The sequence below is a fragment of the Cherax quadricarinatus genome, chromosome 48 (assembly GCF_038502225.1).
Source record: "Cherax quadricarinatus isolate ZL_2023a chromosome 48, ASM3850222v1, whole genome shotgun sequence".
NCBI classification, from domain to species: domain Eukaryota; kingdom Metazoa; phylum Arthropoda; class Malacostraca; order Decapoda; family Parastacidae; genus Cherax; species Cherax quadricarinatus.
Genome location: NC_091339.1, coordinates 25,452,068 through 25,479,902, shown reverse-complemented (window position 1 = coordinate 25,479,902; position 27,835 = coordinate 25,452,068). Strand labels below are relative to the sequence as shown.

The 27,835-nt window shown below is 39.6% G+C and overlaps 2 protein-coding genes across 6 annotated transcripts in view; one reads left to right on the top strand and one right to left on the bottom strand.

Moving 5' to 3' along the window:
* Nucleotides 1-14,792, bottom strand: part of LOC128696091 (5-oxoprolinase) — a 73,745-nt gene extending 58,953 nt beyond the window's left edge. For 3 of the 5 annotated variants that reach the window (XR_011393274.1, XM_070094990.1, XM_070094989.1), the window contains exons 1-6: nucleotides 14,479-14,792; nucleotides 12,999-13,190; nucleotides 11,119-11,360; nucleotides 6,642-6,804; nucleotides 2,259-2,344; nucleotides 91-292 (exon numbers count right to left, since the gene is read on the bottom strand). Coding sequence is in view for 4 of the 5 variants with exons in the window: in XM_070094990.1 (XP_069951091.1) it covers nucleotides 91-292; nucleotides 2,259-2,344; nucleotides 6,642-6,804; nucleotides 11,119-11,360; nucleotides 12,999-13,190; nucleotides 14,479-14,640 (1,047 nt within the window). In the remaining variant the exon portion in view is untranslated. Of the gene's footprint in view, nucleotides 1-90; nucleotides 293-2,258; nucleotides 2,345-6,641; nucleotides 6,805-11,118; nucleotides 11,361-12,998; nucleotides 13,191-14,478 lie in introns of those variants that run through there. The other 2 variants (XM_053787153.2, XM_070094992.1) reach the window with 2 other exon arrangements.
* Nucleotides 14,793-25,509: 10,717 nt separating this feature from the next.
* LOC128696090 (uncharacterized) overlaps nucleotides 25,510-27,835 on the top strand; it is a 58,999-nt gene continuing 56,673 nt past the window's right edge. The window contains exon 1 of the mRNA XM_053787152.2: nucleotides 25,510-26,150. The gene's annotated coding sequence lies outside the window, so the exon portion shown is untranslated. The remainder of the gene's footprint in view (nucleotides 26,151-27,835) is intronic.

The following is a 27,835-nucleotide window of genomic DNA, read 5'->3' as shown; positions in this document are numbered from 1 at the left end:
TTTTTCTTAAAAATTCAGATTTCATTTACATTCCTGTTACAGTACGTATATATAACATTAGCACACACACAATATACAATAACCCCATACCTGTGGAGCTTGAATAGTTACTCCAGCTGTTGTACTTTCAAATACATGCTCATATTCACCAGCATAACGGGATACATCAGTAGATGTGCCTCCCATGTCAAATCCAATAATGGGCTGGCAGCCAAAATTCTTATAACTAGTCATAGCATAGCCAACAACGCCACCTGCAGGTCCCGAAAGAATAGCTCGCGACCCAATGAACCTGTGAAATAATTGTGTTTAATATAATCCCTGGTTCATAGGCGACTGATTAATTAAAAATCTAAAAACTACCTAAAAATGATCTTTTCATGTTTTATATATAAAAAATATGCAGCAATCTTTGCTCAATGAACATTCGCATGATGTAATTAGCTTCCTTTTTATGAGACTTCTTGTAGTGAATCTCATCATTAACTTTCAAAAATTCAAAACATCCACTTTTTTTGTAATGTCAGCACACCTCTGGCAAGACGATGATAGTATTTTTTTTTTTTTTTTTTTTTTTTTTTTTTTAGGTCACCCTTCCTCAGTGGGAGACAGCTGGTATGCTAAAAAAAAAAAATATATATATACAGTGGACCCCCGCTTAACGATCACCTCCAAATGCGACCAATTATGTAAGTGTATTTATGTAAGTGCGTTTGTACGTGTATGTTTGGGGGTCTGAAATGGACTAATCTACTTCACAATATTCCTTATGGGAAAAAATTCGGTCAGTACTGGCACCTGAACATACTGCTGGAATGAAAAAAGTTCGTTAACCGGGGGTCCACTGTATATATATATATATATTTTTTTTTTTTTTTATTATCACACCGGCCGATTCCCACCAAGGCAGGGTGGCCCGAAAAAGAAAAACTTTCACCATCATTCACTCCATCACTGTCTTGCCAGAAGGGTGCTTTACACTACAGTTTTTAAACTGCAACATTAACACCCCTCCTTCAGAGTGCAGGCACTGTACTTCCCATCTCCAGGACTCAAGTCCGGCCTGCCGGTTTCCCTGAATCCCTTCATAAATGTTACTTTGCTCACACTCCAACAGCACGTCAAGTATTAAAAACCATTTGTCTCCATTCACTCCTATCAAACACGCTCACGCATGCCTGCTGGAAGTCCAAGCCCCTCGCACACAAAACCTCCTTTACCCCCTCCCTCCAACCCTTCCTAGGCCGACCCCTACCCCGCCTTCCTTCCACTACAGACTGATACACTCTTGAAGTCATTCTGTTTCGCTCCATTCTCTCTACATGTCCGAACCACCTCAACAACCCTTCCTCAGCCCTCTGGACAACAGTTTTGGTAATCCCGCACCTCCTCCTAACTTCCAAACTACGAATTCTCTGCATTATATTCACACCACACATTGCCCTCAGACATGACATCTCCACTGCCTCCAGCCTTCTCCTCGCTGCAACATTCATCACCCACGCTTCACACCCATATAAGAGCGTTGGTAAAACTATACTCTCATACATTCCCCTCTTTGCCTCCAAGGACAAAGTTCTTTGTCTCCACAGACTCCTAAGTGCACCACTCACTCTTTTTCCCTCATCAATTCTATGATTCACCTCATCTTTCATAGACCCATCCGCTGACACGTCCACTCCCAAATATCTGAATACGTTCACCTCCTCCATACTCTCTCCCTCCAATCTGATATTCAATCTTTCATCACCTAATCTTTTTGTTATCCTCATAACCTTACTCTTTCCTGTATTCACCTTTAATTTTCTTCTTTTGCACACCCTACCAAATTCATCCACCAATCTCTGCAACTTCTCTTCAGAATCTCCCAAGAGCACAGTGTCATCAGCAAAGAGCAGCTGTGACAACTCCCACTTTGTGTGTGATTCTTTATCTTTTAACTCCACGCCTCTTGCCAAGACCCTCGCATTTACTTCTCTTACAACCCCATCTATAAATATATTAAACAACCACGGTGACATCACACATCCTTGTCTAAGGCCTACTTTTACTGGGAAAAAATTTCCCTCTTTCCTACATACTCTAACTTGAGCCTCACTATCCTCGTAAAAACTCTTCACTGCTTTCAGTAACCTACCTCCTACACCATACACTTGCAACATCTGCCACATTGCCCCCCTATCCACCCTGTCATACGCCTTTTCCAAATCCATAAATGCCAAATTAATTAACTTTGATGATACAGTTCAGAATCTAACCTTTCCATTTGTGTTAGCCCTCCATCACTTTGCATGAAAAGAACATTGACTCCTTTTAGCCGATTCTTGAAGCCAGAAGAAAATCCCTGTCAAAAGAAGCTAATCAATATCTCAAGACTCTTGCTTTATCTCTACATGAAAACTAAGAGTTTGCACAAGTGAAATAATAGATTAAATTTAATGTGGATCAGAGCTATTTAATGGAAAGAAAAGTGGAAACTGGTCACATGAAAAGGCAGACAAAATTAAAAGCATCAGATATTGGCAATTTTTTTTTTTAACACATCGGCCATCTCCCACCGAGGCAGGGTGACTTAAAAAAGAAAATCACTTTCACCATCATTCACGCACAATCACTCTTTGCAGAGGTGCTGAGATACAACAATTTAGATGTCACTCCAAACAGCCAATATCCCAAACCCCTCCTTTAAAGTGCAGGCATTGTACTTCCCACCTCCAAGACTCAAGTCCAGCCAAATGGTTTCCCTGAATCCCTTTACAAAACATTACCCTGCTCACACCAACAGTTCATCAGGTCCCAAAAACCATTCATCTCCATTCACTCCATATCCAACAAGTTCACATGTGCATGTCACTAAAAGATCACATTAATGAATTGCGAGACACTCCTTTGCCACCCCAGCAAACTTTTGAAAACCCTTTTTAATATATGGATGAAGAAATGCTGAAGAAAATATTGCTCAGTTATTTGCTTTCAAAAAGTTTATCCACTTTAATCTAAGGGGTTTCTCCATTGCATTTTGATAACACTTGCTAGCATGTCAGTCTTATATGGCTCTTCCTTGCAGTTTTAAATATACTATGTAAAAAACAAAGTACAGCCTCTCATCACTTAAGGATGGAGTTCCGTTCCAAAGAACACATTGGTAAACAAATTTGTCGCTAAGTGAAGAGCATACTACAGTGGCCCCTCAGGTAATGATGTCATCGGATAACGAAAAAATCGGATAGTGACACGAATGTGTCCGCGTGGCCTGAGCAGGCCTGGCCACTCCATGTACAGCTAGTGTGCCACTGTTTACAAGCCAGGGAGGACGATTCCACGTGTACATGTGATATATTTTGTATTCCATTGTTTTTAGCGCTTGTAACTGCTAAATAAGCCACCATAGGCCCAAAGAAAGCTTCTAGTGCCAGCCCTGTGGTAAAGAGGGTGAGAAATACTATTGAAGTGAAGAAAGAGAATATCACAAAATACGAAAGTGGAGTGCGTGTCTCCGAGTTGGCCAGGTTATATAAACCCCATTCAACCATCGCTTCTATCTTGGCCAACAAAAAGGCAATCAAGGAAGCTGTTGTTGAGAAAGGTGCAAGTAGTATGTTTACAAAACAGATCATAAATACTTGAAGATGTGGAGAGATTGTTGCTGGTGTGGATCAACGAGAAACAATCATTAGGGGATATTGTTTCTCAATAAAACAATATGTGAAAAGGCAAAGCAGTTGCATGATGATCTAATTAAGAAAATGCCTGGATCTAGTGCTGATGTTAGTGAATTTAAGGCCAGCAAAGGTTGGTTTGAGAGATTTAAGAATCATAGTGGCATACACAGTGTGATAAGGCATGGCGAGGCTGCCAGTTCTGGCAAAAAAGTGGCTGAAAAATATGTGCAGGACTTCAAGGGGTACATAGAGGATGAACAATTAAAACCCCAACAAGTGTTCAATTGTGATGAAACAGGCCTGTTTTGGAAGAAAATGCCAAACAGGACCTACATTACTCAGGAGGAAAAGGCACTCCCAGGACAAGCCTTGAAAGACAGGCTAACTCTCATGTTTTGTAGTAAACCATACCATGGGTGGGGTTTGAACCCATGGTCATAGAGTCTCAAAACTCCAGACCATCGTGTTAGCCACTGGCTAGCTTCAATAAGATTCATCTAACTAGGTATATTTCTACACCATAGGAAGGTTAGCATAGTCACCACTGACCACAAATGCAAGGTTTTACAGACGAATCTCCCATTAGCATGGTCGTGTCATTAAGATTTCGCGAGTCATTTTGTAGTAATGCTAGTGGGGACTGCAAAGCAAAGCCTTTGCTTGTGTATCACTCAAACTCCCAGAGTGTTCAAGAAAAACAGTGTCGTCAAGACTAAATTGTCTGATGTGGAGTGCAAACAGTAAGGCATGGGTCATTACGGGCATTTTCCTCGATTGGTTCTATGACATGTTTGGCCCCAGTGTGAAAAAATACCTCCTGGAAAATAAATGGGAACTCAAGTGCCTCCTGTTAACAGACAATGCTCCTGCTCATCCTCGAGACTTGGAAGAGTGAATTGTGGGGGAGTTTAGCTTCATCAAAGTTAAATTCTTGCCCCCTAATACCACTCCTCTCCTCCAGCCCATGGACCAGCAGGTCATTTCAAATTTCAAAAAACTGTACATCAAGGCAGTTTCATAAGTGCTTTGAAGTGACCTCAGACAGTGAACTGACTAAGAGAGTTCTGGAAAGATCACTTCATTAACCTCAGTTGCATAAACCTTATAGGCAAGGCTTGGGAGGGAGTGACTTGCAGGACTTTGAACTCTGCTTCGAGAAAATTGTGGCCAGAATGTGTACAAGAGGGATTTTGAAGGGTTTGGGGCTGACCCTGAGGAGCCTATGCCAGTTGTGGAATCTACTGTGGCATTGGGGAAGTCCATGGGGTTGGAGGTTAGTGGCGAGGATGTGGAAGAGTTGGTGGAGGACGACAATGAAGAGCTAACCACTACAGAGCTGCAAGAGCTTGAGGTACAACAGCAACAGACCACAGCTCAGGAATTTCCTTCAGAGGAGGAGGAAGAGAGATGGAGGAGGTTGCCTTTGTCAAAGATTAAGGACATTTGTACAATGTGGACAAAGGTGCAAGCATTTATGGATGAACATTACCGACACAGCTGTTGCAGGCTGTATTGGCAACATGTACTAAGACAATGGTGTATCCCATTTTAGGGAAATCTTAAAGAGATGCCAGAAACAGAGCTCTCTGGACAGATTTTTGGTGCAACAGGGGTCCAGTGACTCAAGCTGGTCCTAGTGGCATTAAAAAACAAAGAAGGGAGGTAACCCCAGAAAAGGACTCGTTACCTAAAGTCTTTGGAAGGGGAATCCCCTTCCATAAACAATTATAAACTCCTCCATCCTCTGCCCCCCCCCCCTCCCATCTCATCACTCATCAATAAGTCCTTGATAAAGGTAAGTGTCATTTCAGTATTGTTTATTCAGCATGTCTCATTGTTTTTTTGTGCAGGGAAATGTATTTTTTTTTTCCAACAAACCAGCCATATCCCACCAAGGCAGGGTGCCCCCCCCCCAAAAAAAAAAAAAAATTAAAGTTTCTCTTTTTAAATTTAGTAATTTATACAGGAGAAGGGGTTACTAGCCCCTTGCTCCTGACATTTTAGTCGCCTCTTACAACACGCATAGCTTACGAAGGAAGAATTCTGTTCCACTTCCCCATGGAGATAAGAGGAAATAAACAAGAACTAGTAAGAAAATAGAAAAAAGCCCAGAGGGGTGACGGTGGGAGACGGCCGACTTGTTGAAAAAAAAAATGTATGTGTAGTGTGACCTAAGTGTAAGTATAAGTAGCAAGACATACCTGAAACGTTGCAAGGTCACGAGACAGAAAAATGGATGCCAGCAATCCTACCATCATGTAAAACAATTACGTACAGGCTTTTGTTTTACACTCACTTGGCAGGACGGTAGTACCTCCCTGGGTGGTTGCTGTCTACCAGCCTACTACCTATAGGGAAATTTACATTCCATGTAAAAAAATTATTTTGTTTAATACTTGTGGGTGTCTGGAAGAGATTAATTGGATTTCCATTATTTCTTATGGGGAAAATTAATTCGGATAACGAAAAAATCGGTTAAAGACGAGCTCTCTGGAACGGATTAATGTCGTTACCCGAGGGTCCACTGTATAATGGTAGTGAGTTTGTGTCAACCATCTCTGATATTGCTTTATTGTCACCTTCGCAGCATATATAACATTTCTGGTATATTTTTAAATGTTTATACAGTAGTGTACTGTATATTGTAATAAACAGAATAGAGGAAATCAGCTCTAATATACTACATTATTTAGGTATGCATACTGATCAGAGAGCCCGTCGTAAGTCCAAGTCATCAGTAAACAAGGACGTCGCTAAGTGAGAGAGGCTGTATAGTACTATGACAGCCAACAGACTGTATATGTATAATGCTGTAATGTTGTTATAACCATTTACTAATTATTATGCTACAGAAGTTCCATTACAGTCAGCCTACCAACTATTGCACGGCTATCGCTAACACGTTATTTTAGGTACAGTAAATCACGATAATATTAATTCAAACACATTAGGTAGATAAAACAGAACATTAATAATAACCTTAACATAAGACCTGATGCGAGGTGTGAGGTAAGCATCGGAGCAAGCAGTGAAACCACGAGGGACTACCTTCACCATAGGCATAACATGAGATGAAAGAGAGACATGACTGAAACCCAACTCTTCAGCAATTGCCCCAACCTTTTCCTCATGGACCTTATACCTGAAAATAATTGATCAGTTTTAAGTTTTACAAAGACCACTGAGGGTTATAGTCTACTACAGGTGTGTTCTAAAATATTTTCTAGCTCATTACATCAATATAATCATTTCTATTATGAACACAGTTTGCAGGATTCCTCAACATTTACATATTTATCATATTCATATGCAAGTACTACTAACTACTGTATATTCTGTATATTCAAATTAAATTTTTTATTACTTTTAATGCAGTATAAAAATAATGTAGTTCGCAAAGTAACATTTATGAAGGGGTTCAGGGAAACCGGCAGGCCGGACTTGAGTCCTGGAGATGGGAAGTACAGTGCCTGCACTCTGAAGGAGGGGTGTTAATGTTGCAGTTTAAAAACTGTAGTGTAAAGCACCCTTCTGGCAAGACAGTGATGGAGTGAATGATGGTGAAAGTTTTTCTTTTTCGGGCCACCCTGCCTTGGTGGGAATCGGCCAGTGTGATAAAAAAAAAAAAAAAAAAAAATAAATAAAAAAATGTACTAAAACAGTGGTAGGCACAAAAGAAAGCCACTAGCATGTAATGCATTTCAGGCAAACTAATCCTAATGCTTAAAGACTATGTATATGTAAAAATACCATTGTGGTATTGTTACATATTTGCAGTCACATGTTGTATTGTGATTTCTTCCATAAAGACAATATATTATGATAGTACCTAGATTTATTCCTTCTCATCCTGGTTATGATACACCCTTCATTATTACCAGTACTTAGCTCCAGTTTTCATGGGGGTAAAAATGACCTTTATTCAGAAAAGATGGAAATTACTGAAGGAAGCAAGATTTAAGATTGAATGGCATCTTGCATCTCAAAACATTTTTCAAACGTAGTTTGACTACCGTCTTCTACAAAATGTAGTACAAAACTTTTCTTGGCCCAAAGACAGATTGTATAAGTAACTTACTGCAACTCCTGCAATGTGAAAGAAAATACCCCAGTTTAATATACACTGAGCATCTGAGAGTGTTTAAGAAGCAAATCTTAAATACACAACATCATGTCTAGAACACTTTACAATTTTCTCCAACTTATGGGTTACCACAAACTGGTGAGTTACATTTAGACAACACTTTAGTCTGTCCTGTATCAAGTAGTGATTTGTTGTCACAGGATGGTCCATTAATGTGAACTGCATTAATAAATTTAGTGAAAAAATAACTGTGGTAGCAACCATTTATGCCAATCAGCTGACTCTCTCCCAATACCTAAAACATGTTTTATCTGCACTGAACACCTAGAGTCCATTAAATCAAGGTTTAACTGTACATGTAAATATTATTTGACTGGTGATAAGATTTTGAAAATAAATAATTTAAGAAAATACAGTAGGGCCCCACTTACACTGCAGGTTAGGTTCCAGGCTACTGCCGGAAAGCAGACCGCCATTTTTTCCACTTATAAATGGACCCCCGGTTCATGATCAGCTCCCAATGCGACCAATTATGTAAGTGTATTTATGTAAGTGCGTTTGTATGTGTATGTTTGGGGGGTCTGAAATGGACTAATCTAATTCACAATATTCCTTATGGGAACAAATTCGGTTAGTACTGGCACCTGAACATACTTCTGGAATGAAATAATATCGTAAACCGGGGGCCCACTGTATTAAGTTAGCAATAGAACTAGGCATTAAAAACAATAAAAAGTAAACTACAAACACAGTACACCCATTACTTACCTTAAAATATTTGTAGTCCTAATGTAGGGTGAGAGGCGAGTTATTTGTAGGAAGTCAGGTTTGGGAAGTTTGGTAGCCAGCCAGGGCAGCCCTCCCCACCCCGCCCCACCCCACCCACATATAATGTAAACAAACCAGGTGAATGGGTCTGGTTTTCGTCACTTTACATTGTGTACAAGTTGTCTCCACATTGATAAAGTAGAATAAATAGACACTCCCATTCTCCTGTAACATTTTTCAAAGAAATGACGCTCTCAGTGAAGGCATACGAAAGAAATAATTTTCTAGTTACCCCCAGTAATATTATAGTGACATTTTCTCTATGTTGGACTACAAGTTGCCTGACTACCACATCTCTCATTTATGTTAATTTATTCTACTGTGGGGTGTATTTCCCCCCCCCCCCCCAAACAAGTCGGCTGTCTCCCACAAAGGCAGGGTGACACAAAGAGAAAGAAAATCCCCAAAAAGAAAATACTTTCATCATCATTCAACACTTTCACCTCACTCACACACAATCATTGTTTTTGCAGAAGTGCCCAGAATACAACAGTTTAGAAGTATATACGTATAAAAACACACAATATCTCTCTCCAAACTGCCAATATCCCAAACCCCTCCTTTAGAGTGCAGGCATTGTACTTCCTGTTTCCAGGACTCCAGTCCGGTTATATAAAATACATAACCGGTTTCCCTGAATCCCTTCACTAAATATTACCCTGCTCACACTCCAACAGATCGTCAGGTCCCAAATACCATTTGTCTCCATTCACTCCTATCTAACATGCTAACGCACGCTTGCTGGAAGTCCAAACCCCTCGCCCGCAACACCTCCTTTACCCCCTCCCTCCAACCTTTTCGGGGACGACCCCTACCCCGCCTTCTTTCCCCTACAGATTTATACGCTCTCCATGTCATTCTACTTTGATTCATTCTCTCTAAATGACCAAACCACCTCAAACCCTCTTCAGCCCTCTGACTAATACTTTTATTAACTCCACACCTTCTCCTAATTTCCACACTCCTAATTTTCTGCACAATATTTACACCACACATTGCCCTTCGACAGGACATTTCCACTGCCTCCAACCGCCTCCACGCTGCAGCATTTGTTACATAGTGTGTTTATTATATAATTTTGAAAAAATTATCAGATGGATTAATGGAAAAGTCTATACAGTGGAACCTCAAATATTGAACTTAATCCGTTCCAGGAGTTAGTTCTAAATTTGAAAAGTCTGAAAAGCGAAGCAATATTTCCCCTAAGAAGTAATGGAAATAAAATTAATCCGTTCCAGAAACACAAAAATATTCACACACAAAGAAATACATTTTATAGAGATTAATTATAGTTTTACATACACACAACAAATACAGTGTTCAATTATGTATTAATAAATTTAAATAAACATAAAATAACATTTTACTTACCTTCATTGAAGATTGGTGATGGCATCTGGAAGATATGGAGGAGGAGAGAGGGAGTTGGGGTTAGTGTTTGGAAGGAGAATCCCCCTCCGTGAGGACTTCAGGTATCAAGTCCCTCTCTGGGGTTACTTCCCTTCTGTCTTTTAATGCCACTTGAACCAGCTTGAGAGTCACTGGACCCCTGTCTCACAAAACTGTCCACAGTCCTCTGTTTATGGTGCCTCTAAGATTTCCCTAAAATTGGACATGGTTCTGTCACTGAACTTGTTGCAAAGATGGCTTGTTTCACCTTGGTCAGGGTGGTACTTCTCCATAAATATTTGGACATCATTCCACTTGGACACCATTCCACTTCTGTATTATTTCCTTCTTCACATCTATGGTGTTTCTCACTTTCTTTACCACAGGGGTAACACTAGCAAGTTTCTTTGGGCCCATTGTAGCTTATTTCACAGTCCCACAAGCACTAAACACAACGAAATAATTTTAAAATGTTTGAATGAGAGCGCAGGTTAGTGTTCACTCAAGCACTAACAAAACCAGACTGGCTCACAACGCCTGCGTGGGAACGCAGACAGAGCGGGCTGCCGGACAGGTCCGGTACCCGGCGATTCGAAAATAGGGGCGAATTCGATAACAGGGACAAAGTTGGTTCGAAAAAAGGGTTCTATTTTCGAAGAGTTCGATAAGCAATACGTTCTAAATTTGAGGTTCCACTGTATTAACATAATATACGACATTTAATGCGCCCAAGAGATTACGTATTACATCAAGAGTAGAGACTTAGTGATTTTAGTGTGTACCTGTAAGTGTATTTAGGTACTGGTACACACAAGTATAATTATCAAAGTACATATGAAATATGCAATAACTTTAAAACACTTGAAATTTTGGAAAGTTTCCAGACATAAGAGAGAGACGTGCTCACAGATAATGTAAACAAACCGGGTGGAGCACGCTGTATTTGAAAGACCGCTTGCCATAGAGCAAGTTTTAGCCATAATTTGAAGTCACCATTTTAGCAGAACACTAAGGCGAGACGCCGTAAAGCCAGGCCCTACTGTACTGAAATTAAATTAGGAAATAAATTACTGTATCTTGTATGAAAAAATATATACATTTAGGGTAAAAGCATAAAGTAAGCCCTTTTTCTAACCTGTAAGATCAAGTACTTACATATAAGAATGTATTAACACCACAGCCAGTGATTTTATGCCCTTTTTCAAAATTTCTTTCAAATCTTGCTGTAGCTTGGCTTCATCCAGTTCTTTTGTTACTAGTATTTCATCACCAGTTGATCCTTTGCTCAAACTCCAGTGATTGTTAACTACTTCACTTTCACTTGTGTTCTGCCGTGGTACCACTCTTTCCTGCACTTCAACCACCTCTTCGTACAGAACATCTGGACACACTATTTCCTGCAATGATTTAGTACTAATTTACATAAAATCAAGACTGTCCAAAAAATCTGGTACCAGCATACAAAAGTTATTACAATCTATTCCATCTAATGTTAATGTCCTACAGTCATTACAGAGAGAACCAAGTCATAATTCCAGATGAAAAATTATTTGGGTGGAAAACATTTTGAACATTTTGTCTTGCATGATGCTGAGGAGATGCTGAAGATATTTCACTATATAATGATACAATATACTATACAATACAGTAAAACTTTTCATTTACAGATTTTGGTAATTTTGGACATAAAAAATTGTGTCAGACAAAGTAGATCAAAGTCCAAAATTCTGGATTTTGTCTATAACAGTAGTGACTGGTTGTCTTTTGAAGTATCAGACCAAGTTCAATGATTCTTTGTCCAGTAGGGGCCAGAGCAGCCATGTCCGCTCCAGCCTCTACTGGTTCCCCAAGCCATTGGCCACCCATGCCATGCATATTTCCCCATGGATTTGTGTTTGTGTAACTAACATGTTAAGTAAAATGTAATTAAGAATGGCTTCTAAAGCAAGTGTTGCTGCCAAAAGGAAATGAATGGCTCTCAGTGTAAAGCAGAAACTTCAACTAATAAAGAAGGTCGAGTCTGGCATCCGAGTGGCATGGGTGTGCAAGGAATATGGTATCGTAAGACAATGTCTGATATACATACATAGACTCAAGGATAAACTTAAGACACTATGCTCTTACATTTAGGTAGGTACTAGTGGAACGTTATAGTTCCTCTGACTCAAAATAAATGTTATTCCGAGTCACCGCTACTGATCATGGCAGTTTACACCCAATGTCTACCAGGAAAAGGTAAGGGAAATTACTGAAACTATGTAAAGGACTATACAATTACTGCACAGTACTCTACTGCAGTACTACAAGTTACATCTGTATGCTTAGTGTCTGGTTGTCTTCTGCATCAGCAGAAGACAACTAGACAATTATGAAAAATTAATTTCATAATTCAGAAGTTTTGGACAACCAGCAATATCACACCCTCCCCACCACTGTTAGTTAATGAGGGAATTCACTGCACTCACAACATATAATTAGAACACTGCATGTCTAGACTTCATGAGGAACTCTAGCGAGTTTTAATTTTTGGGATGAGTAACCATATTAATAGACTTTTCATGTAGAGTATACAGAGCACTGCTTCAACAGAGGCCTGTCTGTACCTATTTATAGACAGAGGATCAGAGTTACCAGTAGTTGTCTACATTGGCCTCTTAATGATTATCAAACAGCTTCACTGACTTTCAGCTTCAGAACCCAATCATATTTTATTCTGAAACGTCTATGGTGTTTGCCTCCATCTTTCTATCTACTACCATGTATGCTCCAAATATCACTAAGCCTGAAAATATGCATCTTGTACCTCTGTTGTTCATCTGTCTTCATATGCCTTGTCTGTATGTGTGTATATTTAATTTTTTCCTGGACCACCATGATAATTTGTTAACAATACCCACAATGTTAGGCAAGACACACATGCAACAGTTACGTATATTTAGGCATAAAATATCGACCTGTTGGTATTTTATGCCTAAAGATACCGACAGGTCAGTATTTTATACCATTTTAATATACACAATATCCACAATACCTACCAAATCAAATATATTTGGACGAGCTTGATTGCCAATGTAAAGCAGATCCTTGAAGCCTTTAGTTATGGCTAAAGCCATCCTCTCCCCCTTTCGTTCCAAGAGAGCATTTGTAGCAACAGTCGTCCCCATACGTATCCAACCTATATTGTTAGTTTCTATAGATGAATTTTGGGGAATACTTTTTCCAGTCTCCTGAAAAATACATGCAGATGATCGTAGGGTTTTACAAAGCTTAAGTTTTAAACCCAACACTAATAATGAACAAATATTAGGCATCCATTTTTCATTCAAGACAACAGAAAACTGCAATTATGTACCTTATTTACTATAATCATTATACAGTGGACCCCCGCATAACGATTACCTCCGAATGCAACCAATTATGTAAGTGTATTTATGTAAGTGCGTTTGTACGTGTATGTTTGGGGGTCTGAAATGGACTAATCTACTTCACAATATTTCTTATGGGAACAAATTCGGTCAGTACTGGCACCTGAACATACTTCTGGAGTGAAAAAATATCGTTAACCGGGGGTCCACTGTATAACTAATAGTTTTATACCCATACACAGATAAGATAAAGATAAACATTATTTAGGTTATCTCAGACCATCTGTTCGATTGTTAATAAAAACTAACTACTCATACTGTACATAAATTTTTTTTTTTATTTATACTGTATTTAAACAATATGGCATATACAGAGGTATTATAGTTCAGTGCCAGTAAACAGAGTATTACAAGAAATAAATAAATGTATATCACATCCACTGAGTACCACTAAACCAATTGGATCATAGTGCCTGGGAGATTTGAGTAATCAATTCCTTGAATCAAAAGCCCTTCACTGGCACCATGGCACCTCTACCCTTAAAAAGACTGTAAAGCAATCATTATATACAATTACTATACTACATCAATGATAACCAATGACATCAGACTCAGTCAAGAGGTCCTAGTTATGAACATTAATATCAATATTTTATTTAATTTATGAAGCACTAACTGTTTGGTTATTCAATGCTTTAAAAACATTGTTTTTAACATTGCTAAATTTACACAATTATTAACAACTTGTTACTTTCACGACCAATTTGCTCTTACAGTATGTACATAAATTATAATCACGAAACCGTGTTGTCATCGTCTTCGCCTTTTCTTTTTCGCCTTTTCTTTGTCACTGTCATTTTCCTTTCTACAACTATTACTACATCATTCGTGGTGAGCTAAACCTGTAGGGGTCTAACAATACTTCCAAAATGGGAGGGAATGAGGTTAGATCCAAGGTGAAAACAGATGCACCTCCTTGGATCAAGAGCATCTCACGGCTATATAAATTATTAGAGAATTCATTAAAAAAAAAAAGTTGTCTCTAAACTCCACATGAACATTATAAGAGACAACAGCCCATTGGTCATATACTATATATAACCACTTACTCGATACTTAAAGTGCCAGTGAGCGCTAAGACAGTACGGACCTGCTCTATGACTCTGCGTATGCCCTCTGTGGGGGCATCCTGGTAGTTACTGGGGTCCTCAGAGAGCAACTTCAGCACTCTCTCCTTACCCCCTGGGCACCGGGCATACACGTCCGTGAAGGTACCACCGCGATCTATGGCGAAGCAAAACTTGTCCTCCATCCTCGTAAACTGATGACACTCGCTGAGGACGGTGCAAAAAATGGCGAGGAAATGTGTCCGGGGCGGCGGAGATCACCTCTCCTTCCTGGATGTTGCTGATCTATGTTGGGCTCTAAGGGCTACTAACAGCTGTCAACATCATCATCATCTCTTCATCTCCGCCACCTCATGATGATAATGATAGGTTTCTCTGAGTACAGGTACACACAAGTATAATTATCATGTGTAAATTACTTAGGATAAACCCCCCAAAAAGTCAACCTGTATTATTATAATACCTTACCACCCTTTATATACAAAAAAGTGTCACAAGTACTATCACTAATCATTGCAACACTCTTTAACAAATCCATTGAATCCTCCACCTTCCCTAGAGCTCTCAAAATAGCAAGGGTCACCCCGATCCATAAAGGAGGAGACCAAACAGAGTTGAATAACTATAGGCCAATATCCAATTTACACCCTCTCTCAAAAATCTTCGAAAAATTAATTCATAAACGAATCTACTCCTACCTCATCTCCCAAAACATTCTCAACCCCTGCCAATTTGGATTCAGGCCTAATAAAAATACTAATGATGCTATTATACACATGCTAGAACATATATACACTGCAATAGAGAAAAAAGAAGTCCCACTGGGGATCTTCATTGACTTACGTAAAGCTTTTGATACAGTTGACCATGACTTGCTCCACGTAAAATTGTCACACTATGGTATTAGAGGTCACTCCCTCAACTACCTCAAGTCATACCTCAGCAACAGAAGCCAATGTGTGTATGCAAATGGGGCAAGCTCTTCCGCTCAACCAATTACAGTTGGTGTCCCACAGGGAAGTGTCCTTGGCCCTCTTCTCTTTCTCCTATACATAAATGACCTACCAAATGCTTCGCAATTACTCAAACCCACACTTTTTGCAGATGACACTACATACGTCTTCTCTCACCCGAGCCCAGTCACGCTAGCCAATACTGTAAACACCGAATTACAGAAAATATCTACCTGGATGAGGACTAACAAACTTACACTAAACATTGACAAAACCTACTTCATTCAGTTTGGTAACAGAGCTACAGATGTACCTCTTAACATAACGATAAACAGATCACTTATCACAAAGCTAACAGAGGGAAAATTCTTAAGAATCCACCTTGATAATAGACTCAAATTTCATACACATATACAACAAATTTCTAAGAAAATTTCCAAGACTGTAGGCATACTATCAAAGATACGGTACTATGTTCCACAGTCAGCCCTCCTGGCCCTCTATCACTCTCTTATTTACCCCTATCTCACCTATGGAATTTGTGCATGGTGCTCAACAACAATTAACCATCTCAGACCACTAATTACCCAACAAAAGGCTGCAGTTAGAATGATGATAAATTCTCACTACAGGCAGCACACTCCACCAATATTCAAAACACTCAACCTACTCACCATACAAAACATCCATACTTATTACTGCACCTATTACATACATAGAACACTTAACTCTGATATTAACCCTCCCCTCAAACATCTCCTTGCCAACCTCAACAGAACACATGACCATAACACAAGGCACAGATCACTCTTTGATGTTCCTCGTGTCCATCTCACACTATGCAAAAACTCAAAGCACATAAAAGGCCCTAAAATCTGGAATTCATTACCTGTAAATATAAAAGAAACATTACCTGTTTATAAATTCAAGTCTCTTCTCAAAGATCACTTACTCACTCAAAACCAAATAAATACTGAATAACTGAACCTTATAAATTGTATATCCTATATGTTACTCACAATTATATCACACAAATGTTAAACCTAGGACCCAATCTAACTTTGTTATTTTTTTAAATACACTACCTAACAGAATACTCCATTCGACTGAATGTACAGCAATGCATGCAACCATATGACCTGTCTTTGTAATACTCATTTGTGCTTTATAGTTATCTGTTTACAATAATGTTTTATCACTGATTTCATCATTGCTTAGTTAATCTTAAGTTAATTTTAAGCCAGCCCGTAATGCTATGCATATAAGTGGCTTTGGCATGCTGCTCTTACCTGTATTTTTTGTACCTCTGTATGTATGCTTAAATTACTAAAATTACTAAATAAATAGTGATAAAAATGATAATGACTGATAACGAAAATGATTGATTAAAACGATGCTAATAATGATTATAATGATAATCAAAATGAAAATGAAGGTAATGATTATGACAATGATTATCATTCTAATTATGAAAATGATAAAAATTATGATAATTATCACTAATTATCAATTATAATAATGATGAGAATGATAAATGATAATGGTGTATATTTCTTCAAGCCATACAGATATTATTTACCTGCCCCGTGACCTGGTGGCAAAAGCTCTCGCTTCACACGATGAGAAGTCCGGGTTCGATTCCCGGCGAAGGATAGAAACATTATAATAATAATAATAATAATATTATCTTTATTTACTACAAGTACATGTACAAGGTATACAGTCCTAGCTGACAACAATGACATACTACTATAGAAAGTCCCTTGTTATGCTCCGCATTTCGGTACATTTCGGGCAAATTAGGTCAGTGTCCCAGGATGCGACCCACACCAGTCGACTAACACCCAGGTACCCATTTTACTGATGGGGAACATAGACAACAGGTGGAAAGAAACACGTCCAATGTTTCTACTCTGGCTGGGAAACGAACCCAGACCCTCGCCGTGTGAAGCGAGAGCGTTAGCCACCAGGCCACGTGTTTCTTTACACCTGTTGTCTATGTTCACCCATCAGCAAAACAGGTACCTGGGAGTTAGTCGACTGGTGTGGGTCGCATCCTGGGACAAGGACCTAATTTACACGAAAATGCTATGCATAACAAGGGGCTTTCTATATACTAGTACGTCATTGATGTCAACTAGGCACATGTACTTGTATTATTATTATTATAATCAAAAAGAAGCGCTAAACCACAAGGGCTATACAGCAACATGTACTTGTAGTAAATAAAGATATGTACTGATACAGTACTAGGCACAAAAGAAAGCCACTACTTATGCAATAATTATATATATATATATATATATATATATATATATATATATATATATATATATATATATATATATATATATATATACATTATATATATATATAATATATATATATATATATATATACATATACATTATATATATATATAATATATATATATATATATATATATATATATATATGTATATGTATATATATATATATATATATATATATATATATATATATCACACTGGCCGATTCCCACCAAGGCAGGGTGGCCCGAAAAAGAAAAACTTTCACCATCATTCACTCCATCACTGTCTTGCCAGAAGGGTGCTTTACACTACAGTTTTTAAACTGCAACATTAACACCCCTCCTTCAGAGTGCAGGCACTGTACTTCCCATCTCCAGGACTCAAGTCCGGCCTGCCGGTTTCCCTGAACCCCTTCATAAATGTTACTTTGCTCACACTCCAACAGCACGTCAAGTATTAAAAACCATTTGTCTCCATTCACTCCTATCAAACACGCTCACACATGCCTGCTGGAAGTCCAAGCCCCTCGCACACAAAACCTCCTTTACCCCCTCCCTCCAACCTTTCCTAGGCCGACCCCTACCCCGCCTTCCTTCCACTACAGACTGATACACTCTTGAAGTCACTCTGTTTCGCTCCATTCTCTCTACATGTCCGAACCACCTCAACAACCCTTCCTCAGCCCTCTGGACAACAATTTTGGTAATCCCACACCTCCTCCTAACTTCCAAACTACGAATTCTCTGCATTATATTCACACCACACATTGCCCTCAGACATGACATCTCCACTGCCTCCAGCCTTCTCCTCACTGCAACATTCATCACCCATGCTTCACACCCATATAAGAGCGTTGGTAAAACTATACTCTCATACATTCCCCTCTTTGCCTCCAAGGACACAGTTCTTTGTCTCCACAGACTCCTAAGTGCACCACTCACTCTTTTTCCCTCATCAATTCTATGATTCACCTCATCTTTCGTAGACCCATCCGCTGACACGTCCACTCCCAAATATCTGAATACATTCACCTCCTCCATACTCTCTCCCTCCAATCTGATATCCAATCTTTCATCACCTAATCTTTTTGTTATCCTCATAACCTTACTCTTTCCTGTATTCACTTTTAATTTTCTTCTTTTGCACACCCTACCAAATTCATCCACCAATCTCTGCAACTTCTCTTCAGAATCTCCCAAGAGCACAGTGTCATCAGCAAAGAGCAACTGTGACAACTCCCACTTTATGTGTGATTCTTTATCTTTTAACTCCACACCTCTTGCCAAGACCCTCGCATTTACTTCTCTTACAACCCCATCTATAAATATATTAAACAACCACGGTGACATCACACTTCCTTGTCTAAGGCCTACTTTTACTGGGAAATAATTTCCCTCTTTCCTACATACTCTAACTTGAGCCTCACTATCCTCATAAAAACTCTTCACTGCTTTCAGTAACCTACCTCCTACACCATACACCTGCAACATCTGCCACATTGTCCCCCTATCCACCCTGTCATACGCCTTTTCCAAATCCATAAATGCCACAAAGACCTCTTTAGCCTTATCTAAATACTGTTCACTTATATGTTTCACTGTAAACACCTGGTCCACACACCCCCTACCTTTCCTAAAGCCTCCTTGTTCATCTGCTATCCTATTCTCCGTCTTACTCTTAATTCTTTCAATAATAACTACCATACACTTCACCAGGTATACTCAACAGACTTATCCCCCTATAATTTTTGCACTCTCTTTTGTCCCCTTTGCCTTTATACAAAGGAACCTCAATTATTGGGAGCGCTTGAGGTTCCTAAACCTGTATTCCCTGGAACGCAGGAGGGAGAGATACATGATTATATACACCTGGAAAATCCTAGAGGGACTAGTACCGAACTTGGACACGAAAATCACTCACTACGAAAGCAAAAGACTTGGCAGACGATGCACCATCCCCCCAATGAAAAGCAGGGGTGTCACTAGCACGTTAAGAGACCATACAATAAGTGTCAGGGGCCCGAGACTGTTCAACTGCCTCCCAGCACACATAAGGGGGATTACCAACAGACCCCTGGCAGTCTTCAAGCTGGCACTGGACAAGCACCTAAAGTCAGTTCCGGATCAGCCGGGCTGTGGCTCGTACGTTGGTTTGCGTGCAGCCAGCAGCAACAGCCTGGTTGATCAGGCTCTGATCCACCAGGAGGCCTGGTCACAGACCGGGCCGCGGGGGCGTTGACCCCCGGAACTCTCTCCAGGTAAACTCCAGGTAATGCTCTCTGCCAATCCCTAGGTACCTTACCCTCTTCCATACATTTATTAAATAATTGCACCAACCACTCCAAAACTATATCCCCACCTGCTTTTAACATTTCTATCTTTATCCCATCAATCCCAGCTGCCTTACCCCCTTTCATTTTACCTACTGCCTCACGAACTTCCCCGACACTCACAACTGGCTCTTCCTCACTCCTACAAGATGTTATTCCTCCTTGCCCTATACACGAAATCACAGCTTCCCTATCTTCATCAACATTTAACAATTCCTCAAAATATTCCCTCCATCTTCCCAATACCTCTAACTCTCCATTTAATAACTCTCCTCTCCTATTTTTAACTGACAAATCCATTTGTTCTCTAGGCTTCCTTAACTTGTTAATCTCACTCCAAAACTTTTTCTTATTTTCAACAAAATTTGTTGATAACATCTCACCCACTCTCTCATTTGCTCTCTTTTTACATTGCTTCACCACTCTCTTAACCTCTCTCTTTTTCTCCATATACTCTTCCCTCCTTGCATCACTTCTACTTTGTAAAAACTTCTCATATGCTAACTTTTTCTCCCTTACTACTCTCTTTACATCATCATTCCACCAATCGCTCCTCTTCCCTCCTGCACCCACTTTCCTGTAACCACAAACTTCTGCTGAACACACTAACACTACATTTTTAAACCTACCCCATACCTCTTCGACCCCATTTCCTATGCTCTCATTAGCCCATCTATCCTCCAATAGCTGTTTATATCTTACCCTAACTGCCTCCTCTTTTAGTTTATAAACCTTCACCTCTCTCTTCCCTGATGCTTCTATTCTCCTTGTATCCCATCTACCTTTTACTCTCAGTGCAGCTACAACTAGAAAGTGATCCGATATATCTGTGGCCCCTCTATAAACATGTACATCCTGAAGTCTACTCAACAGTCTTTTATCTACCAATACATAATCCAACAAACTACTGTCATTTCGCCCTACATCATATCTTGTACACTTATTTATCCTCTTTTTCTTAAAATATGTATTACCTATAACTAAACCCCTTTCTATACAAAGTTCAATCAAAGGGCTCCCATTATCATTTACACCTGGCACCCCAAACTTACCTACCACACTCTCTAAAAGTTTCTCCTACTTTAGCATTCAGATCCCTTACCACAATGACTCTCTCACTTGGTTCAAAGGCTCCTATACATTCACTTAACATCTCCCAAAATCCCTCTCTCTCCTCTACATTCCTCTCTTCTCCAGGTGCATACACTCTTATTATGACCCACTTTTCGCATCCAACCTTTACTTTATTCCACATAATTCTTGAATTTACACATTCATATTCTCTTTCCTCCTTCCATAACTGATCCTTCAACATTACTGCTACCCCTTCATTTGCTCTAACTCTCTCAGATACTCCAGATTTAATCCCATTTATTTCCCCCCACTGAAACTCCCCTACCCCCTTCAGCTTTGTTTCGCTTAGGGCCAGGACATCCAACTTCTTTTCATTCATAACATCAGCAATCATCTGTTTCTTGTCATCCGCACTACATCCACGCACATTTAAGCATCCCAGTTTTATAAAGTTTTTCTTCTTCTCTGTTTTAGTAAATGTCTACAGGAGAAGGGGTTACTAGCCCATATATATATATATATATATATATATATATATATATATATATATATATAATGGCTTATGAACATAGGTTATAGTAAATATACGTAATTTGGAACATAATTGTCACAGAAGAAAGCCGCTAATTACTGCATTCTCAGGCATATAATGTACACTCTTCTTCCACGTCTTGGGGAAACCACCCTGCGTCTTATATGCTCAAGGTTAAGTTTAATGTGTTTATTATGCACCCCATACCCATCCTGTGGGCGGTAGTCAAAAGATTACAGAGGTACATAATTGGTCCAGGGACTGGAGTCCAAAGTTTTGATAGCTGAGCAAGTTACAGAGGAAATGAACTCACAATTTACAAAGGTAATGAACTCCAGGTAGGTCTAGTCACAATCATGACAAGTTACAAAGGTATTTACAGATTACAGAGGTACGTAATGGATCCAGGGACTGGGCCCCCAAAGTTTTGATGCTCAAGGTCAGGGTCAAAGGTAGGCTTTGAGTTACACTTTAGCAGATATTTGCTCTGAAGTTACGTTAAAACTGAACCATACCCCCGGCCGGGATTGAACCCGCGGTCATAGAGTCTCAAAACTCCAGACCGCGGGTTCAATCCCGGCCGGGGGTATGGTTTATTTGCAATCGTGTCATTACGATTTCTTAAGTCAAGTTACGTTAAAACTGCTTGGAAACTGTCTTATATGCCGGAAAATACGGTATGCAATGCATTTCAGGTAAACTAAAATCCTAAGGTTTATATACAACTTAAATCTAATCCAAGCATAATATGCATCAGTAAAGCTGGTGTAAATCACAAGTATAATTAAACAGGTTGGCGAATGAGAAACTGGTGAAGTAAGCATGGTTTCTGCAGGAACAAGTCAGAGGAACCAGTTAATACCTAATTTGCCCGAAATGTTCTGCCTTTTACATGTAAATGTGTCGGCTTGTTGAGACTGAAATGTGTATGTCTCTGTAAAGATTAATATTTTATATGTGAACCACACAATTTAATTACAAAGGTCACTAGCATGCCTAGTATATATTTTTACTTTTATGCTTCCAATATGGATTCATTGAAATTTGATTATAAATTTTAAAATCAGATTACAGTCAACTGATAAACTACCAAAGAAGCATTAAAGGCAAGATAGAAAGTTAGTGCGTAATAAAAATATAGATTGTTTACGTCAATATGGTTGCCTGGTGGTGCAGCAAGACGTCAGCACTTACATTCTCTTTCTCTGTTGCTAGCCCTTCGTCTATTTCTAGCACATATGTTCACCAATCTTGCAAGAACCTCATTTTCTAACCCAGCAAACATCCGCCCGTCTAGTTTAAGAGAGAACTTGCAATTCGTCAAGATGGGAAACATAGGTACGATCACTTCCTATTCTCACGTTCGAAATTTAATGCACTTCTTTGAGTAGTAGTCTATTTACTAATGAGTTTAGTTGTATTCGCTTATTTTCATTTTGAAGGTCATTGCAAGTGTGGAAATGCATTTAGAGGTGATGGTTGTTGCACAGTGTTGCATGGCTGGAGTGCCCAAGTGTTGCACCAGCTGCTCTTTCTATTTGCATATAACTTTTCTGCGGTGTTTAGCGTCAGTGTGATTCTTAGTGATTTTTGCTGTGTTAGCAAACTAAGTTTTAGAGAGTGAGAGTGGGGTTGTTGCAACTGAAGTTGCTAGGAGTATTGTGTTGTTACTGGATACAATCAATGTTGGCCACTTCTTAAGGTAACATACAAAGTATATACTGTGCCTTGACCTTACTTAGTAGGCATGCAGTGCCGAGTTAAGTTTGTGTACTCATGGCACCCCCCCAATGAAGAGTAAGAGTGCCATTACTCATGAGTACACTAAAGAAATTAACACAAGTGTCAGGGGCCCAAGATTGTTTAACTGCCTCCCAGCATACATTTGGGGGATTACCAATAGGCCGCTAGCTGTCTTCATGAGGAAGCTGGACCACAATGGAACAAGGCAGACTTTTTTTGGTTATCCTACGTAATCTATACATATGCTGTTATGTATGATAATTTATGTAATTATTTACGTGTACCTGTACCTATATAAACTTACCTAAAGTCAATACTTGTTTGACCAGGCCCTGACCCACCACGAGGCCTAGTCATGGACCGGGCCGCGGGGGCGTTGACCCCCGAACACCCTCCAGGTATTAATTGAGACAGTGACTAAAGAAATTTGAAAAATTAATGTTTATTTGAAAAATACACGGCAACGATATGATAGATAATTGATTTAATAAGAGATATGACTACCCTTTGCTTTTAATAGCATTGCTACATACAGGCTTTGGCATAGAATCCACCAATGTTGAACACATTTTCGCAAGTTCGTCGTGGTACCAGGTCCTAATAACAGCAGTAATTAGTTTCTCCACAGTTGAACAGTCCTGTTCTGCAATCTTGTTTTTGATTATTGCCCATAGATTCTCAACTGGGTTAAGGTCAAGTGTGTTTCCAGGCCAATTAGCACACTCTTCGAAGAGTGTCAGCATTTATCTGGAAGTGTGGCATGGAGTAAGATGTTGCTGGAAAATGCCTTCTCCATCAGGAAAGTATATCCACAATGGGAAGCAAACGAGTTGCCAGGATTGCCTTTTATTTGTCACTGTTCATCATTCCCTCAACAATAACAAGGCTTCCTCAAAATACCTTAGGTGGGCGTTTTGGCGCTTGTCGAATATGTTCATTCCGATGAGGTTCGCCTTTGCTCCATCTCACTACCACTGATCTGTACCTAGGTACTTCAAAATGTGCCCATCTGAAAATATAACTTTTCTCCATCCATTATGATCGAGTGCCCACGCAGCCGTTTTTACTTCATAGCAGCAGGCAATAACTTTCTTTACCGGCTTTCTGGCAGTCCTGCCAACTTCAAGGAGCCTTCATCAAATAGTTGAAGAATCAACATTTACGCCAGCGGAAGCCAAATCTCCCTGTAGATCTTTGCTGGTTTTCTTGGGATCATTCACACTTTCTTACGTGAGGTATTGTCTTGCGTTTTCTTCTACATCTTCCTTGACGCAGAGCTCCACAATCATCAGTGTCGTCAGCTCTGCAGAATCCGACCAACAGTTGACTTTGCTTGGCTCAAATTTTCGGTGATCTGATATTCAAATTAGCATGTTTTTTAAGATCTACAATACTTTCACTCTTCCTCGGTGTAACATCCATCATGAATTTCAGCAGTAATCATAAAATGAAGGAGAATTTGGCGAAGCCACATTCACTCACGGAACCCACTCTCAGGAATACCCTTACAGAGCAACAGCTATTGTAGCACTGACTAGAGTCGCAGAGTAACACCACAGTTGGACGATTGCCAGAAGTTGGTAGTAAACTCTTCCGAAAAGAAAACACCCAAACTACATTAAGCCGGAGACTAAGACACTACGAGATAAACACAAAATTTACTGTCCCCAATTAATTTGCCCACTACTGGAAAACATACACAGCCTAAATCTAATTCAAACTTTCCATTCAAAAATACCAGCTTTGAAACTAAACACTGGACTGGGAGTATTAGAATTCACCTGCTATGGGGTTCGAGCCCCACCCGTTTTGTGATTTGAAGCTAGCCTGAAAAGGCACTTTTCTCATCTCACAGAGACCAATATCCTAAAATACTCACCCTTGCCCTAACCCTTGGCCTAACATCTGTCCCAACTCCTGTTCTGACCCTATCTCTGACCCCTTCCCTGACCCATCCCTTCTCCAAAATCATACAAAAACTAGTCCCCTAACCCATTTCCTTTATCATGCCCTAACCTTTCTCTCGGCTCTCGTCTAAACCCCTCCCCTACTCCATTAATATAATAATTTTCCAGTGCAAAAACTACATGTCGAGTGTAAACACTGTTGACATACGCACATCCATGTAAACTAAGATAGATTTTTGTTCCTCACTGTTGATATACAAAATATAATTTAGAATAATGTGGAGAAAGGCCGGGTAAACAATAATATTGGAGATAGTGTGAAGGACGAGGGGCAGGATGAGGATAGAGTGGGTGGTGCCGGGCAGAAGCAGTGGGCACTTTATGAGTGCTGGGGTATCGTAGCACTAGTGGGCACCAGTGTGTTATAACGTGTGGCGGCACTGGTGGTAGTGATGATGGCAGTGCAGACGCGACCTTGCTTTAGTGAAGGCTTTGCAGAGGGCATTCCTATCCACTAGTTGTATTACCTCTCGTCTTGCTCAAACCTGCTCAGAAATGTTAATGTTTATAGTGATCGATGTCTATTATTTTAAGAATCAAGTTACGAAAGCATTTAAAATTAAAAAAAAGATATAGGGACTTTATTGTGATTAGTGCCATGTAGTGGAAGGCAGAGCGTGGAGATCTTAAGTTTATATCAAATAAATTTTACGAGTGCCTAGAGAGCAATGTAATGTTCTTGATTTACAGTGCAGGTGTTCACTGCTCTGCTGGTGTGGCTGCAGAAATGAATTATAGTGTGTGCAGAACAGTATAAAGAAAAGTCCACTTGCATATGTCATCGCAACATTGTTTCTCAGTTATGAGTAAGTGTTTTTTTTTTTTTGCTGTGTGTGTGTGTGTGTGTGTGTCTCTCTCTAAGTATTGTTCACCCATCCATAGCTACTTTATTCCTAATTGTCTGTCAATATTTATGCTCATTTCTGGAAAATTTATGTGTAATAGTAAATGGTTAATTTCTTTGCAGAGGCAGTAATATCAATTTTATATAATTCCCAGATATTCACATTTTTATTAATATTATGTACGCAGTATTGTACAGTTATATTTTACCCAACATTTTGGGGTCAAAGGACTGGGACCCAAAGTGTTAATAGCTAAGCAAGCTGCAGTGGTAACGAACTATTTACATGTCTATATATGGCTATAATAGTAATGGGTGATTTATTGTAATCAATTCAGTCTCAAACTATTAGTGTAGCTTATAAGTGACTCTGAACTATTTATACTACCTTATTTGTCAGCATGTTTAGATTTAAAAAAAATATACGAAAGCATTTGTTTGGCAAAAGTGTAGATCAGTGGAAAATTTGCCAGGATGCTTAGTCCTCTGTTGTTATGCAGTGGTGAGTAGATTGTGTGAGACACCAGCTGTCAGCCCAGTTGTCTGCCAGCTGTAAAGCCAAGCGTCCCTACATCACTAGATCTCTGGGAATATCATCACGCTCCCCCCCCCCCCACATACACACAAAGGATCAGTACAGGGACCTAAATTATTTCTGGTATACGTGAACGACACGCCAGAAGATATAGGATCCGAAGTATCCCTGTTCGCAGATATGAAACTCATGATAGCAATAAAGGGAAGGCAATAAAAGCAAACGAACCTAGACAAGCTGCAAGTTTGTAGGTTGGTCCCGGCAACCATCCAGGAGGTAATAAAGTCTTTGATATTGTGGAAAGAAGCCTCTTTTGCACTCTAGCAAGATTGCTGGTCTCTTCCTGTCTTAAGAAAATGTGGAAAGACAAATATCTTAAGCACTTCTAATTACATTTAGTATACGTTTATTTATACTTTCCTGTGTTTCTTAATTATTTCCAATTTATGAGGCCTGGTCTGAGAGCGAAGCCCTGGTGCGATGATCCCTTAGAGGCTGAACATGAGGAAGTCATCTTATTATCAATGATGACTCAAGACGGTGTGAAGATAGCGCATCTCAAGATCCTACATAAGCAACGTTAGCTCTTGGATACAATTTATTTCTTTCCCGATATTACTTTAGTCATGAACCATTAAGCCCGTGTGGGTTATTCGGCTAATGAATTGGTGAAGGCTCGATCCTTCATCCACTAAGTCTCTTACCAAACCTTCCGGTAGGTTTTTTATCAAATTTGACGTGTGAAAGCAACGCCTCGGGCACACTCAGAAATGTTTTCTCACCTTCCTTTTGGGCAGAAAACGTCGTATTGCTGTCTATAATAGAGGAAACGCAGATCTAGAGAGTGTACAGAGATCCTTTACTGCACGTATAAGTTCTGTCAAGCACCTTAACTACTGGGAACGCTTGGAAGCACTTGACTTGTACTCGTTGGAACGCAGGAGGGAGAGATATATCATAATCTACACTTGGAAAATCTTGGAAGGAATGGTCCCAAATCTGCACACAGAAATCACTCCCTACGAAAGTAAAAGACTGGGCAGGCGATGCAAAATGCCGCCAATAAAAAGTAGGGGCGCCATTGGTACACTAAGAGAAAACACCATAAGTGT